At 36.5% G+C, this 17227-nt stretch overlaps 3 protein-coding genes across 3 annotated transcripts in view; 1 reads left to right on the top strand and 2 right to left on the bottom strand.

Annotated features, from left to right (window-relative positions):
- Nucleotides 1–17227, bottom strand: part of LOC126692484 (uncharacterized) — a 60183-nt gene that overhangs the window by 26011 nt on the left and 16945 nt on the right. The gene's annotated exons all lie outside the window — the stretch shown is intronic.
- Nucleotides 13471–14142, top strand: LOC126691073 (uncharacterized mitochondrial protein AtMg00310-like). The gene has a single exon (XM_050386153.1). It carries the CDS (start codon nucleotides 13471–13473, stop codon nucleotides 14140–14142), a length of 672 nt encoding a protein of 223 aa, XP_050242110.1.
- Nucleotides 15603–17103, bottom strand: LOC126691072 (uncharacterized). Its single transcript, XM_050386152.1, has 3 exons — nucleotides 16792–17103; nucleotides 16335–16401; nucleotides 15603–15892 (listed from the first exon to the last, which is right to left on the bottom strand). The coding sequence occupies exons 1-3, from the start codon at nucleotides 17101–17103 to the stop codon at nucleotides 15603–15605; spliced, it is 669 nt and encodes a 222-aa protein (XP_050242109.1).

Here is a 17227-nt window from a genome sequence, read left to right as displayed (position 1 = left end):
AATGGTGAATGGGAAAAGGGAGAAGAGGGTGCACAGGGCTTGTGGTGGGGAAGGAGTATGATCACTAGAAGCACTCTCAAAGGAGCTTGAGGAGTGCTGTGGGGAGTTAGAACCATCAGAAGAAGAGTTTGACATTTTTTGTGGAGGTTAAGGTTTTCTTTGGAAGGATAATCAGAAAAATACAAAAGGAATGAAGGTTGAAGAAGAAACATTCCCTATTTAAATTCTCAACTGCAGTTAAGTGAAGAGACATGACATTTATGAGGAGTAATGTATATCTGCCAAAACGCAAGAAACGAAGAGGCGCCAAAACGGCTAGAAGCACCCTTTTGAGCCACATGTCTATTTTGAATGTCGCAAGGCATGATTACTGGAGTCTTAATGCCTGAACCAATGTGACTGTCCAAGGCCTTTGCCATTAAACACCATTGACAGTCAGGGGGCTAATGTACATAACACCATTAAGGTATGGGAGAATGCGTAAATGGTTAAATCTGGACTTTACACTTGGAGTGGCTGTGAGCAAAGAGAGAGGAAGTGTTGGCTAAGGGATCTTGTCTTGGTCCGTGCTAAAGGCGTGACTGCCTTGGAAAGGAAGTAAGATTTACACCTGACATAGTACTTAAGCACTCACAAAAAGGGAGATAGTGACTTCCTAAGGTCGGAAGCTATGAGGACACCCCTTATTGGTTGAGTGCACAATGAATCACCTTAGGAACACGTGTATCAATCACAGTACTCCTGATGTCCCTCTCAATGTTTGAAACTTGTCTCTTAAGTAGTGGCAAAGCTACCTACCTACTGGTCCCAGTGCCACGTTGGCGCAGTTTGTATCCTTTAGTCAGTAGATAATATCACAGCTGTGAAAAGATCTAAAAGATAGAATATGATGACTTGACACTTGTCCTTGTATTCAGTCATATTCCTTAGAGTATAAAAGGAACATGTAGCTGTGTTATTAGGGCAAGAACCCAAGTAGATATTTTGAGATGAAAGTGGAAAATTGGTAGAAAAGAAAGACAACTTCATTGTAAACTGATCTCTTTCATACGAAATACAAGCTGAGCCGAGCAAGAATATTATTTTCTTGCTCAAATCGGGGTTTTTTATCCCTTCTCTAGGGTTTTCCACATACATCCTGTGTTGTTTTGATAGTCAGCTTCTTCTTGTTTAAATGTGCGTCTTTTTCATGTCCTATCATCACTTTCTTTATTTCTTGTCTAAGTGTCATGTCAAAGCTTGCATTTTTTCGAGCTTTCTCATGTAAATGTACTGTTATATAACTTATTTTACTCCCATAAATAAGCTTAAATCTAACTTATACGTACACACGTTTATAAAAGTTGACAGTTGATTGTCAAACTATGTAAATGACTTAGAGATAATAAAAAAAAAAAAAAAATGTATCTCATCTCATTACTTACACCAGTTATATAAAAAGTTCACGGACAACCTTTTCATTTGATACCTAATATCAAAATAAATTTTAGAACTTAATTACATGAGCTGTAAAAAGATAGGCTCCATGTATTAAAACGTTTGACCAAAGGACAGAAATGTATGGCCAAAAAGTTATAAACCGTTTGAGCATTTTATGCTCATTGAATTGAGCAGTAATGGGACACGAGAAAATCTATCAAAAGACCGTTTTTACATTAATACAAAATTAACAGCTCCTTGAAAATGAAAAAATAGCGAGATATGAATATTGATTATAATCAATTTCTCTTTAAAAATAAATGATATGTATCATAGAAGAAGTGATTATAGTAGTATTTTCTTTTATATATATATATATATATATAGAATTAGTTAACTTATGGTGGTAGTGGCAAAAGACCACCTTGTATCAAGGAGCATTTAATATAGACAATAGAGTTGATGGTAAAGTGTAGTGCATCATGTTGGCCACAAAGAATATGTTAGTTTTTAGACCCCTCAAAAACACAACCAGATTAACCTATGTAATTAGCCAAGTGATTAACTTAGTAAAATTAACAAATCTAGGTTAACACAAATATATCATATCATGCAAAGCAGCAGAAATAAAAATAACAATGATATGATGACCCAAGAAACCATACCGGTAAAAACTTGGGGAGGATTTAACCTAGCTATCCTCAAGGTAAACTTGAATCCACTATGAAAGAATCGAAGTTTTACAATAGCAACTTAGACCACTAACATCCTATTGCTACCCCCCAGTAGAAACTTACTGACACGACCACGTGCAAGCTTCGAGACCACGGACTCCTTCTTTCATGGATTCTCCAGCAAGTACAAGCACACCCGCTTGTGTTTCTTTAAGCTCTTATGGCAGCAATTGAACGATCATCAAGCTCTTGAAGAAATGTTCTTCTTGATAATCCTAAGCTTGTGTAAAGGCAAGCACCTTTCAGATCTTACAAGAGATTCACACAAACAGCAATGTGAGCCACCCAAAAACGTGGCTAGGGTTTGCCTTATATACCTAGGGCAAAACATAAAACCTTAAACGTTTTAATGAGCTAGGGCTGAGTTGGAATTCTGCAGAAAAACGCATTCTGCCCGATTTTCGATTGATCGAGCCTAAGCTTCGATCAATCGAGCCAGGCCGAAATGCATACTGAATTCTGCATTAGCTCAATTCCAACTTTACATAAAAGACACAACTTTGAGCAAGTCTAAACAAGACTAAACAACCTGTTTTGATCATAGTTTGCCAACAATACACATTAGAGTTCTAATACATAAGTTCCTAAGTACTTAGAACCTAACAAACTTCCCCTTTGGCAATCCGTGACAAAACACAACTTAAAGCTCAAAGTTTACAAAGAAAAAGCCCTTTACAAAACAAATTGCTCGTTACAACAAATCCAATCCTAACTACTATCCATCAGTTGCAAGTGTAGACAGCAGCTCAATTGAATCAACTTGTATATTTCCTAAAACACTAAACAAGACGCATAAACGCATGTGTGGAAAATACAAGTAAACAAAATAAATTCTTGATTTCACTCAGCACAAAATAAAGACATATATCAATGAATAACTCATAAATACAAATCAATAAGCAATGAAACAAGAAGCATAACAAAATAAATGTATCTCCCCCTAACACGAATAGCCCAACAAAATACATCAAGAGCCAAAAATGTAAATACAAAGTGCAGCTCCTAGATACAATCTAATCACCACAGGCTTCAAAACAATCAAAAAACTCCCTCTATCAACAAAAAAAAACCTCTACTAGCTATACAAATGCTACTCCCCCTTTTTGTGACGGAATGCCAAAGGGCAATTAGAATCCATCATCAAAAGGAGGTGGCGAAGGGGATCGTCTAAAATGCGCCAACTCTGCACGGAAAGCACGAACCTCATCGAGCAAGTCCACCAAAATCTGTCCATGAGCCGCCTGAACGGTCAAGACATGATCCAACGAACGTTGAATGTCTGAATCATCCGAAGTAGTCGGTGGAGGAACATCAGCATCACCAGCAGCAGCGCCAGATGCCTCAACCTGTGCAGCACCTGTAGAAGAAAGAGGAGGGGGTACAGCACCAGAAGGCTCAACTCTAGGACGCGTAGAGCCAGCTCTCATATAAGCAGCCCTCTAATTAAGGAAGGTGGCACCTATGGGACCAGTAATGTGTATGGGCTCAGACACGAGGAAACCATCTAAACCAAGAAACAACAAAATCCTATGAATGAAAATAGGATGAAAAAGAGCATGAGCGACGGCTAAACTCCTATGAACTTTGTTCAAAGAACGAAGAAACAGGTGAGGGAAACTAATAGAAGCACTAGAAACAAGGGCGTACAAAAACACACATCGCTCAATAGGGATGGTGTGGAGATGAGAAATAGGCCACAAAGAATGACACGTTATCCTAAAGAGAAGATAGGTAGTCTCAGTAAGCTCAGCAGACGTGATCCGAGGATTAGAACCCCACTGGATAGAAGACCCAGTGATGTATGACATAACATCATCAAGGGGTGGAGACTCCTCATAAGGATAGACGGGTTGCCTAACTACCGGAACACCAAGAGCCTCAGCCACTACCCTAGGGGTAATGGTGAACTCTACACCTCGTATCCAACTCCTAACCAAGGTGTTGGCATCATAGATGTGGCAAGAGAGGTTCGAGTAGAACTCTCAAATTAGGGCAGTCGGGGGTGGATGATCTATCTCCAACAAAGGCAACCAGCTCCTACTCTCAAAATTTTTCCTAATGGTAGGATCTAACTCATCTAACACAACCTTCCACTCAGCCCAAATCTTTCTCTTACTGTTCAGCTTCTCATATAACTCTCTGCTTTTGTCACTCCGAAACAACTCACTCCTAGAAGGAGACTCAAAAGAAGTGGAGGGTGTCCTATGGGCTCTAGTCTTCCTAGGCATGGTGCTAGGATAAGGACAAAGACACAAAGCAGAACCAAAAAGAACAGAAAGAAAAAAAAACCAAGGGCAGACTGCAAGTTAGCACAAAAAAAATATAGAACAAAAATCTATATGATGCATGAATAGTTAAATGTCATGATGCATGCTCTAATGCAGTGATATCAAGTTCAATTTAAGTTTAGAATCACAAAATTGGCTGAGTTTCTAACAAAAACCCCAAATTTGAAAGACCACTTGTTTGATTTGTAAAATAAATTGACCAATTGATCATCACACAAGGTAGAATACAGAATATAATGATCAATTACATCAATTCAACAAGCCAATTTCATCAATTAAACTAAATTTGAATAAAATCCCCAAAACGGGTAAATACAAGCCCTAGAATTTTCAATTTCTCACAAAACACCAAATTGATCAAATTAAACATCATAGATCATGTTTATAACATTATAGGAACAAAACCCAATGATCAATTTCAGAAAAGAAGACTTGAATCATCAAAAACCCCAAATTTGAATAGGTCCGAAAATCCCAACAAAATGCATGAATTTATGCATGAAAACATGAAAATAAATGCAAAAGGCAAGGTAAAATGGACTTACTGGCTTAGAGAGAGGAAAACCTTGCAAAACTTTGGGAGGAAAACGACAAAAATTTGATGAATGAGCTTGTCCAAGTCGGAGAGAGAAAGAAAAGTTTGAAAAACTTTTGAAAAGTGAGTTTGAACAAGTCAAACTCAGTTTTTAAAAAACCTGATTCATGATTTTCAATTGATCGAAATTTTAGGTTTGATTGATTGAAACAGATAGAGGCTCACCTAAATTTTTAATCGCAATTTCGATTGATCGAAAAACAGCCTCGATTGATCGAAATTCTGAAAAAAAAACACAGTTTTGAAAACACAACAAATTTTGTGCAGAAACTTCTCAAAGCATTGAATTTTATGAATAAAATGCATGAGTATGAAATGAAATTCTTTTCAAAAACACAAGTTTTAAACCCAGTTTTCCCAAAATTAAGATCTTTAACCATTTTCCCTTTAAATTCTCAAGCATCAAACATGTTTTGCATAAGACTCAAGGTATGTTCAAACTTGGTTGGTCAAACCAAAAACACACACAATTACATGTACAATGTTTGGCAAAGAGTAACTTGTGTAGTGTGTGCAACTAGCAAAAACTTGAGATACATGTGAGGTGATATGTGAATAGCAATTAACTACAAAGTCTACAAAATTCATCACATAGGATTTGAAAGAGACTATCACCTAAAGAGTTACATCATATAACTCCCACATCTCCTAGATCATAAGCTTGCAATCATGTAAGTTTCTTGATTTTGCCTCATATTGTACATACAAATTTTAATTGTTCAGAAACTTATTAAAATAGTCGGGATAATGTACACACCAATTTATTTATTTGATTTAGTTTTAAGTCCAATAATACACACACCAATTTTAACATTTAAACCGAGGCTACACCTTATGTTCTTTTTATGCAGGTGCTACACTTTCTCAAGCACAAAATCTTACGATATGCACTAAGGTGTTCATGATTGGCTAGTGAACAGTGGTGAGATGGTTATTTATGCCTTTCTCAAAAGGTTCAAGTCCGACAGTCAAAGACATGTGACTTCAAGATCAAGACAAAGTGATCAAAACTGTAAACATCTTTCCCACACAACATGCACTACGAAGCTTCAACTAGTAAATTGCAATAAGTAAACTCATCAAAGCTAAACAAAGTACAAAAGACATGTTATGTGAAAATAAATTAACCAACCTTGTTTTCAAAACCAAGAAAATAGTGCAAAACACAATTTGCTTCCTTTTTCTTCCTTTTTTTTTTTGTTTTTTGTTTTATTTAAAAAATAAATAAACAAAAACAACCTAGAATGAAATGAATGAATGTTATGCAATGCAAATCCTAGAAACAAAGAAAACAAAAAAAAAAACAAAGAACAATGGTCACAAAGAATATAGTAATGAAGCACAAGGACCATGAAAGCCAAGAAAGATCAGGGACACAGAATCACACCAATTACTTGACGAAGTGTCTTAAACTTACTTCTGTCAAGAGGTTTGGTGAAGATGTCAGCGTTCTGATGTTCAGTAGGGATATACTCAAGACACAAAATCTTCCTTTCAACAAGATCCCTAATGAAGTGATATCTAATGTCTATGTGTTTAGCCTTAGAATGTTGAACAGGGTTTTTAGAGATATCAATAGCACTAGAATTATCACAATAAACAACCATGGTATCTTGGGATATCTCATAATCAGTTAAAAGTTTTTTCATCCAAAGAAGCTATGAGCAACAACTTCCAGTAGCAATATATTATGCCTCTGCAGTAGACAAAGACATAGAATTTTGCTTTTTACTCATCCAAGCAACAAGATTGGCTCCTACATAAAAACACCCACTGGTGGTGCTTTTTCTATCATCAGCATTACTAACCCAATCAGAATCAGAAAATCCAGCAAGAGACAGATTAGACTCTTTACTATAAAATAATCCATAATCACAAGTTCCACCAACATATTTTATGATTCTTTTTATAGCATTCAAGTGTGAAACTTTAGGATTAGATTGAAATCTAGAACAAACACCAACACTAAAGGCAATATCAGGCCGACTAGCAGTCAAATACAACAGGCATTCAATCATGCTTCTGTATAATGTAACATCAACAGACTCACCTGATAGATCATTTGTTAATTTTGCATTTGCAGCCATTGGTGTTCTAGCATGTGCAGCCTTGTCCAGTTCAAATCTCTTGACTAGATTTCTTGCGTACTTTGCTTGGTTGATGTAGATTCCTGAGTCCGTTTGCTTCACCTGCAATCCCAAGAAATAAGTTAGTTCACCAACCATACTCATTTCGAACATTTCCTTCATTTCATCTGCAAAAGAATGAGCAAGAGGGTCATTAGTAGCACCAAAAACAATATCATCAACATAAATTTGAGCTACAACAAAACTATTCTTACCCTTTCTTATGAAGAGAGTCTTATCTGCAGATCCCCTTTTGAATCCATGCTCAGTGAGATATGCAGTCAATCTATCATACCAAGCCCGTGGAGCTTGTTTCAAACCATAGAGGGCTCTCTTCAACTTATAAACATCATCTGGCCTGTGAGGATCAACAAAACCCTTCGGTTGTTCAACATATACCTCTTCTTGCAACATTTCATTCAAGAAAGCACTCTTGACATCCATTTGATATAGCTTGAAATTCAGATGACTAGTTATAGCCAAAAGTATCCTAATGGATTCCAATCTTGCTACCGGTACAAAGGTCTTATCAAAGTCAATCCCTTCCACTTGTGTGTAACCTTGAGCAACAAGTCTTGATTTATTCCTGATAACAGTACCATGTTCATCTGACTTGTTCTTAAAGATCCATTTAGTTCCAATTACATTTACTCCCTTTGGTCTAGGAACTAATTCCCACTCATCATTCCGAACAAATTGATGAAGTTCTTCATGCATAGAATTTACCCAATCATCATCTTGAAGAGCTTCATCTATCTTTTTCGGTTCAAATTGGGACAGATAGCATGAGTGTGTAATTACACTTAAGGCTTTTGATCTTAATCTCATGTTATCATTCAAGCTTCCCAATATATTTGTGGTAGGATGATTTAGCCTCACTCTAGAGGAAGGACCTTTAACTAAAGATGTGGAGGTACCTTTTTGTTTTGATGAAAAACTAAACTCATGTTGTGCTTGTTGAGTCTCATGAATCGATGTGGATGGTTATGGACTTGATGGCACAGAAACTACATCATTCAGCACCATCAACTCTTCATCACTATGCTTCCCCACATAATCAACAGGAAGTGAGTCATTAACCTCCATAGCCTTATCTTGTACCGGAGCAGTGTTTTCTGAATGTGCTTCTGAACATACTTCATCATTGATCACAACATTTGAAGATTCCATGACTATTTTGGTTTTTAGATTATACACTCTATATGCTCTACTAGTAGAGGAGTATCCCAGAAAATATCCCTTGTCACTCTTTGCATCAAATTTTTCTAGGTTCTCTCTATCACGTAGAATGTAACAATCACTACCAAATATCCTGAAATATTTGACTACAGGCTTCTTTCCTCTCCAGAGTTCATAAGGAGTCTTCTTGGAATCAAGTTTGAAATACACCTGGTTGAGTTTATGGCAAGCAGTGTTAACTGCTTCTCCCCAGAAGGATTTGGGCAACTTTTTATTTTGTAACATGACATGTGCCATCTCCTGAACAACCCTATTTTTCCGTTCCACTATTCCATTTTGTTGAGGTGTCTTAGGTGAAGAGAACTCTTGATATGTGCCTTGATCATTGCAGAAGGTAGCTAGCTTGGTATTCTCAAATTCTCTTCCATGGTCACTCCTGATTCTGGTTATCACAGTATCTTTCTCAACCTGCAATTTCTTGCACAAATGTATTATCTTCTCAGGAGCCTCAGCTTTATCTTTCAAAAGCACAACCCAAGTATATCTAGTAAAGTCATCTACAATAACTAGAATATATTTCTTTCCACCTAAACTCTGAACTCTGGCAGGACCCATAAGATCAATGTGCAATAACTCAAGAGGTCTTGAAGTTTGAACACTAGCTACAAACGGATGTTTGGATTTCACTTGTTTACCTATCTGACATGGTCCATATATGCACCTATCTATCTTCTCAAAATTAGGTAAACCAATAACTGCATCACATTTGGAAATCTTCTCTAATTGCTTATGACTTGCATGCCCCAACCCTTGATGCCACAAATCAACTTGATCAATCTTTGCATTAAAGCACTTGTTGCTTATACTTGGTGTTAAACCATAACAGTTGTCAGCTGTCCTTACACTAACACACATATAGTCACCTCCTCCATCAAGTATCTCACATTCATACTTAGTTAAGAGAACATTCAGTCCATTGCAAATCTGACTGATGCTGAGTAAATTTGCCTTCAATCCATCATCATACCAAACATCTTCAAAGACTGGCAACCCTGGAATGTCCACAGTTCCAATGCCTCTGATCACAAATTTGCTTCCATCTCCAAAAGTGACTGTCCCAATCTTTCCTTCAAAAAGAGTCTTGAATAATCCTTTATTTCCTGTCATATGCCTGGAACAACCATTATCCAAATACCAAAGACAAGAATCACGTGCCTTTAAGGTGGTTAAAGCAGTATAACACAAGTAATTATTTTCACATATGATAAGACCAAGAAGCTCAAGGAAAGATTTAACAAAAGTAACAGGAGACAAAGACAACAAGTAAGCAAGTTGACAAATAAGCAAAAAGATTTTCCAAGAATCCATGACAACATGGATCAAGGATCAGCTCAGAGATCAAAAGATCAACAAAAAGAGAGCTACCTGCTCTGATACCACTTGTTAGTTTTTAGACCCCTCAAAAACACAACCAAATTAACCTATGTAATTAGCCAAGTGATTAACTTAGTAAAATTAACAAATCTAGGTTAACACAAATATATCATATCATGCAAAGCAGCAGAAATAAAAATAACAATGATATGATGACCCAAGAAACCACACCGGTAAAAACCTGAGGAGGATTTAACCTAGCTATCCTCAAGGTAAACTTGAATCCACTATGAAAGAATCGAAGTTTTACAATAGCAACTTAGACCACTAACATCCTATTGCTACCCACCAATAGAAACTTACTGACACGACCACGTGCAAGCTTCGAGACCACGGACTCCTTCTTTCTTGGATTCTCCAGCAAGTACAAGCACACCCACTTGTGTTTCTTTAAGCTTTTATGGCAGCAATTGAACAATCATCAAGCTCTTGAAGAAATTTCCTTCTTGATAATCCTAAGCTCGTGTGAAGGCAAGCACCTCTCAGATCTCACAAGAGATTCACACAAACAACAATGTGAGCCACCCAAAAATGTGGCTAGGGTTTGCCTTACATACGTAGGGCAAAACATAAAACCTTAAACGTTTTAATGAGCTAGGGCTGAGTTGGAATTCTGTAGAAAAACGCATTCTGCTCGATTTTCAATTGATCGAGCCTAAGCTTCGATCAATCTGGCCAGGCCGAAATGCATATTGAATTCTGCATCAGCTCGATTCCAACTTTACGTAAAAGACACAACTTTGAGCAAGTCTAAACAAGACTAAACAACCTGTTTTAATCATGGTTTGCCAACAATACACATTAGAGTTCTAATACATAAGTTCCTAAGTACTTAGAACCTAACAAAATAAATTTTACAATAAAAATTTAATAGAGTTGGTAAACCAAAAAAAAAAAAAATGATGTGACTGATGATGTGACTCAACAGGAGCGTTGCAACAATAATTATTACGCTTCATCTTTTAAAAATATAATATAATATTTAGATAGATATAGATTCTCCCATGCTTAAACCCTGAATAGATCATATTAGAGAGTGTGATTATTCATAAAATACTTGTCCTTTACTCTGTATGATGGCTGTATTTCTTTGGTCGAAATCCATCCATTGAGTGGTGACTGTGTTTAGCCCTGTATGAGTGTATCTTTGGTGACTTCCATCAGGTGGTGACTGGTGAAATTCTGTATCCCTTTCGATTTTCCCTAGGTGGTGAGCTTATTATATTTGTTAGAGAGTTCAATTTCTTATTTACTTCAAATCAGATTGTATCTCGGTGTCATATGAGACGAGTGCCAAGTATTAGAAGACTTAGAGTCTATTTGGAATCTGCTTATTTTGTTGAAATTGAAAACTTTTTACTGAAAGTACTGTAGATAAAGGTAAAAGTTAGCTAAAATAGTACAGTGGGACTCATGAATAGTACCAAAAAGTGCAGTGGAGCCCATAAATAGTTGCAAAAATAAGCTGAATAGTAAAATAAGTTAGCAAATTTCATCATGCCAAACACAAACTTATGCTAAAAGCCACTCAAAAAAGAAAAAAAGGAAAAAAAAAAGACTTATGCTAAATACCTGGATCTTCTTACTTCACTTAGAGTGAGTGGGGTTCTTGTACATCAATGGTGGTGACTGGTGACACATATCAGTCTGACTTGGTTTTTTTTTTTTTGATAAAAAAATAAGTTTATGCTGATATGGTAGTCTATGTAGCATAAACATAATTTTTTATTTTAGCCATTGATCACATCAGCATTTTTCATCCATTACTTAATGACAAAAATCATTTTGACGCAATATCAAAAAGTTCTGAACTAAACTAACACATTTAAAATGTTAGGAATCAAATCGACACAAAATGTAAAGGTAAGGGATCAAACTTGTAATTTACCCTTTATTTTTCTACTTCCAAGTATTACATTATAGTATGATTTTGTGAGAAATGTTGGTAGGGAGTCAAATGCCAAAATTGGTGGAGACTATGAAACTAGCTTATGAAATGAAGATGTCATGTTGTATTAAAAAAAAAATAAAGTTGCTCTTATTTGTAGGGGTGTCTGGTCTCTTTGTAGAGTTTTAGAGTTGTCTCATTCCTGAACCACCAATTTCTTATCTTGATCTAGCCATCTCTCTAAATTTTTGTACTTTTTGGAGAGTAAACAATTACTTTTACCTTTTGCCTACCTGCTTTTACAAATACATTTTCCAACCGGCTCTTTATCATTTCCCTATTCCATTTAAATATTACTTCTTTAATCTTCCTTTATTCATTTTATAATCTTTCTTTATTTTTTATTTACTCATCCTCAACGATTATATTTTTCAATGATAAGTTTTTCAAATTTTCAAGTGTTCATATTTATCAAATCTATGTTAGTCTTGAAATTTATCAAATTATATTATTTGGAATGAATTTATTTATTAATTTTTGCCTAACTTTTATTTTTTTAGAATCCTTTCACTTTTTTTCCCTCGAAATAAAACTTATCTTATTTTAATTTAAGAGATTATTATTATTTATTAGAAAACAGCTTGGACCTTTATAGATTAATTTTTATTTTTATTTTACAAACTGGATCATTATCCATTAAGTTTGAATGGATTGATTTTTTATAAAATAAATAAAAAAAAGTTTGAATGGATGATTTTTTGCTTTTTATGGATTTATTATTGAAATCAACTTTTATTTTATACTCTCTTTCTATAATAGAGAGTATTTTGTGTTTATCTAGTTTCCTGGAGATGCTCTAACTTGGTCCAAGTAGATTAGCAAAACACTTTTGAGTTTTAGAGAAACTGTTAGATCAATGTTTTAATGTTTCTCTTTCTATAATAAAGAGTTTTTGTGTTCACCTAGTCTGTTGGAGATGCTCTAACTTGGCCTAAGTAAACTTGTTTTGTAGCATTTGTTTTTTTGAAAGAGTTTCAACCTATAGCGTCCGCTTCTGATGATGCTCTTTATCATCAAACCAAGACACCAATTGGTTTTTAGTGTAGGCGGGGATTGAATCCCAGATTTCTTATTCAACCATCATAGACTTTACCAGTTGAGCTAATTGAAACCCACACTTGTTCTGTAGCATTTTAATTACTCGTATTTACTGTTCAAATGTCTACATGATTCCTCAAGTGTACATGGCATTAATGTAAGGAGTCCTTGTTATTATTATTGACTTAAAATAGCGTGTGAGGTTCTAGAATTGGCAGATTTTATATGACAAACTGTGTCAAAAAGTTTTGTAGGCTAAGTGTTTTTTTTAGGATGACAGACACGCACAAGGGAGATGAAATGAAATTCAAAACACCAGGGAAAATAAGTTTAAGTCTATATAAGCTGCTGAAAATACACAAAACATGAAATTTCAGTCAAGCCAAATCATTAAAGTAGGCAAAATTTTTGCATAATAACCAACACTCACTTAGGTCTCTCTGCTCTCATACATGAGGCTGCACGAAACCAGCAATGGATGGGCATTTCAATTTGTAGAGGCTGCCTAAGAATCACCCATCTCTTCTTTGCAGATGATAGCATCCTCTTTAGTAAGGCAAACGCCGAAGAGAGTTAAAAACTAAAGCAAATCCTTCAAAAATATGAAGAAGCATCTGGCCAAAAAATTAACACAGACAAATCTTCAGTGTTCTTTAGCCCAAATACGCCTTAGTCAATCAAAGAAGAGATTTTTGCCATCCTTGGCCCCATGCAAGACTCCAGACATTCCAAATACCTTGGTCTCCCATCTTTTATTGGAAGATCCAAGAAGCAGGTTTTTGCTACTTTGAAGGAGAGGGTGGGGCAGAAACTTGCTTGCTGGAAGGGTAAACTACTCTCTATGGGTGGTAAGGAAATTCTCATTAAGGCAATTGTTCAAGCAATCCCAACGTATACCATGAGTTGCTTCCAACTTCCTCAAAGCTTATGTGAAGATTTAGAAGGTATGATGAGGAATTTCTGGTGGGGCCAGAAGCAGCAAGAATTCAAAATGTGCTGGATCAGTTGGAAAAGGATGTGCAATTCGAAAGCTAGCGGGGGAATGGGATTTAGAAACTTGCAAGCTTTTAACCTTGCTATGTTAGCTAAGCAAGCATGGCGTATCCTCACAAATCCAAGTTCCCTTGTTGCCCGTGTTCTTAAGGCCAAATATTTTCCCATTGGTGATGTTCTTAGTGCCAAGCTTGGCAACTCCCCATCTTACTCTTGGAGAAGCATTTACAACAATCTCAAAGACTTAAAGGAAGGAACTCGATGGAGGGTAGGCAATGGAAAAAGGATCCATATATGGGATGATAGATGGATGCCAAATCCATCCACTTATAAAGTCATCAGCCCACAAACAGCAATCCAGAATTCCCAATGGTTTCCTCGCTCATAGACCCTATCATAAAATGGTGGAAAGCTAATTTGGCTCGAGCAATGTTCCTCCCCTTTGAAGCTGAAACAATTCTCAGAATCCCTTTGAGCCATAATCTGCCTAAAGATCAAATAATATGGTTAGGGAATAGCTGTGGTGAGTTTACAGTCAAAAGCACGTACCATATTGCCCACAAGTTAATGGATGCGGGGGAAAATGAGGAAAGCTCCTCGGGGGATCCCCTTAGGTTACTGTGGAAGAAGCTTTGGCACCTAAACCTCCCAGCTAAGATGAAGATTTTTGCTTGGAGAGCTTGTGTTAATGGGCTGCCCACAATGGAAAACATGAATATCAGAGGCATCACTAACCGTAAAACATGCCCAATTTGTGGCTCTGAACCTAAAAATATCATCCATGCCATCCTTAGATGTGATTTTACCTCTCAGGTTTGGGATTTATGGGCTGAAAATCCATTAAGGGCCAGTCAAATCAGCTTGAATTTCCAGGACTCAGCCATGCTTATCCTTACTCAAAGTCTACCCAAGTCCTGGAAACCTTCTTTGCTGTAGCTTGGGCCATTTGGTACAACAGAAATAAAGTGGTCCACAATGAAAGCAACCTTTCCCCACAACAGATTTGGCATATGGCATAAAGCTCACTAGAAGATTTCTCAAATGCTGCTGATGCGAATCTTTCCTATAGCAGAATCTCCCCCACCAGATGGGAACCCCCTCCACTTGGAGTTTACAAAATAAATGTGGATGGAGCCTCGGACCAAAATAGGTACTCTAGTGTTGGGGTCATTGTAAGAGACTGTAAGGGTCAACCAATTGCTTGTCTTTGCAAGTGTCTTCTTTCTAGTTATTCTGCTGAACTTGTGGAGATAATGGCTTTGGAGCAAGGAATCCTGCTAGCTAAGGATTTGCAGATGCCCAGAGTTATTTTCGAATCAGATGCTCTCAATGTCATCCAAGCCATAAATGAAAAAGCTACAGGGAGCAGTTTTGGTCATTTCATTCAGGATTTTCTCCAAGCTCAAAATCTGTTTGAATCATGTTCTTTCAAGCATTCAAGCCGTGACCTTAACAAGGTAGCCCATGAGTTGGCCCACTATGCTTGGAGGAGTGCAAGTTCGCAAATTTGGGGAGGAGTCACACCCCTTATGGTTGATCATTTAATCCATTCTGAAATGTGTACTGTTTAGCTTTGTTCTCTAGTCTGTATATGAACTCTCTGTTGTAATCTTTGTTTGGTTATTAATGCCATCTTATTCCCTTTCAAAAAAAATAAAATAAAATAAAATAACCAACACTCACTTTTCATAAAATATCTACTTGCTAGCAAAGCTCTTGGCAGTCATTAATTTAATAGGTCCACATTCAACAACATAAGATACACAAAACATGAAATTTCAATCAGGACAAATCATTAAAATAGGCAAAATTTTTTCTCAATAACCAACACCACTCTTCAGAAAATGTCTATTTGCCAGCAAAGCTCTCGACCGTCTCTCCCTTAGTAGGTCCACACTCAACCACAGTAGATAGTAAATTAAGTTGGTAACTACAGGTTTTTGGATTGTATGCCGTAGGCCCTCGTAGTATTTTCCCAAATCCACAGTCTGCCCATCGCTTCCCCCAAGAGTTCTTAAAACGCCAATACTTTTCTGCAGTGCTTGAAATCCCATGTCCTGTGAGCATCACTGTAAGTGCATCAAAGTCATTTTCTGTTGGAGGCCTAGATCTTCCAGAATGACCTTTGTAGATTATATCTTCTCCATGTTTGATATTCATGAACTCCTCAAATATGTGTATTGATCTATGTAGCACGGGTGCGTTTTGGGACTCGGGTGCGGGTGCGGGATTCGGCAATTTTTTAAAAAGTAGGGTGCGGGTGCGGCGGGACTCGGCGATTAAAAAATTATTAAAAATATTTTTATTTATATTTTCTATATATTTTTACTATTAAAATATTTTTAAAAAACACATTACTATGTTTTGATTCACAAAACAAAGAAATAAGAAGGCAAGAATGCCTCTGAACAAAAAAAAAAAAAAAAAAAAAAACTCAGACGCGGCACCGACGCGCGGGCAACCGCGTCGGACGCTGCGTCCCACGTCGGGCCGCGTCGGACGCGAGTGTGGCACCCTCCCAGCCGCGTCCATGCTTTCTAGGTATTGATGCACATAAACAAATCCCATTGTTTAACTTACTAATCATGATCACTTCTTCACTAGGATGAATCACAGTGAAGCTAGAAACAGTTAGCAACTGTTTATCCTGAAAAATTAAATTAGATGTAAGTGAAATAAATAAAAAGCACTATACAAGATAAATAAAAATTCTATCTCTATTTGGTTGAGAATGACATACAACATGACACTTTCCTTCAAGATCAAATAACTAATTTTATTAATTCATATCGTTTTTAGCATATGTATTTCCTTCAAAATCAGAAAATTAAATTTATAAATTTGTAATTTTTTTTAGCGATAAAATAAATAAATATATATCTAGACATGTTTTGTTCTTTGTCAAAAAGCGCAAAAAAAAAAAAAAAAAAAAAAAAAAAAGAGGAAGAAGAGAGAAAGGAAAGTAACTTGCCTTAGGCCGTGGTGTGTAGGGTTGTCGTCTACCCTTGAATGGACCGTAATCTTTTTCAAACATTACCCCATGCGTAACCACCAAATTGAAGGCTGATATTAAGCCAATGCTATAGCCACCATTTTTGTCTACTTTTGAATCTGGAGGTTTGTTAACTAGTAAACCCCAAAATTTGTCCACTAATTCTTGTGTTGAAAGATTAAATGCGTTTGGAAGATGCATATCCATTCCCCAGTCTTTCGCCATCTTCGCTTCCAAGAGAGAGATAAGTCCCATTGCCCAGGAAATTCCAAATTGCCCTTGATTTCGAACATGAGATATTCTGGTCGGAAAGCATTCTCTCATATCCATATCATAATATGCTACATCACAATCCATGTCCGACATAATTCACCTAGTGGAGGCATAGTTTTCAAAAAATAAAAAACACATGTCAATAATTCATTAGCATAGCTAGTGTTTTTAATTGGGGTGAAATACATGTTTGTACATTAGTCATAAT

This window comes from Quercus robur, chromosome 7 (assembly GCF_932294415.1).
Source record: "Quercus robur chromosome 7, dhQueRobu3.1, whole genome shotgun sequence".
NCBI classification, from domain to species: domain Eukaryota; kingdom Viridiplantae; phylum Streptophyta; class Magnoliopsida; order Fagales; family Fagaceae; genus Quercus; species Quercus robur.
This window is presented reverse-complemented; position numbering and strand designations above follow the sequence as displayed.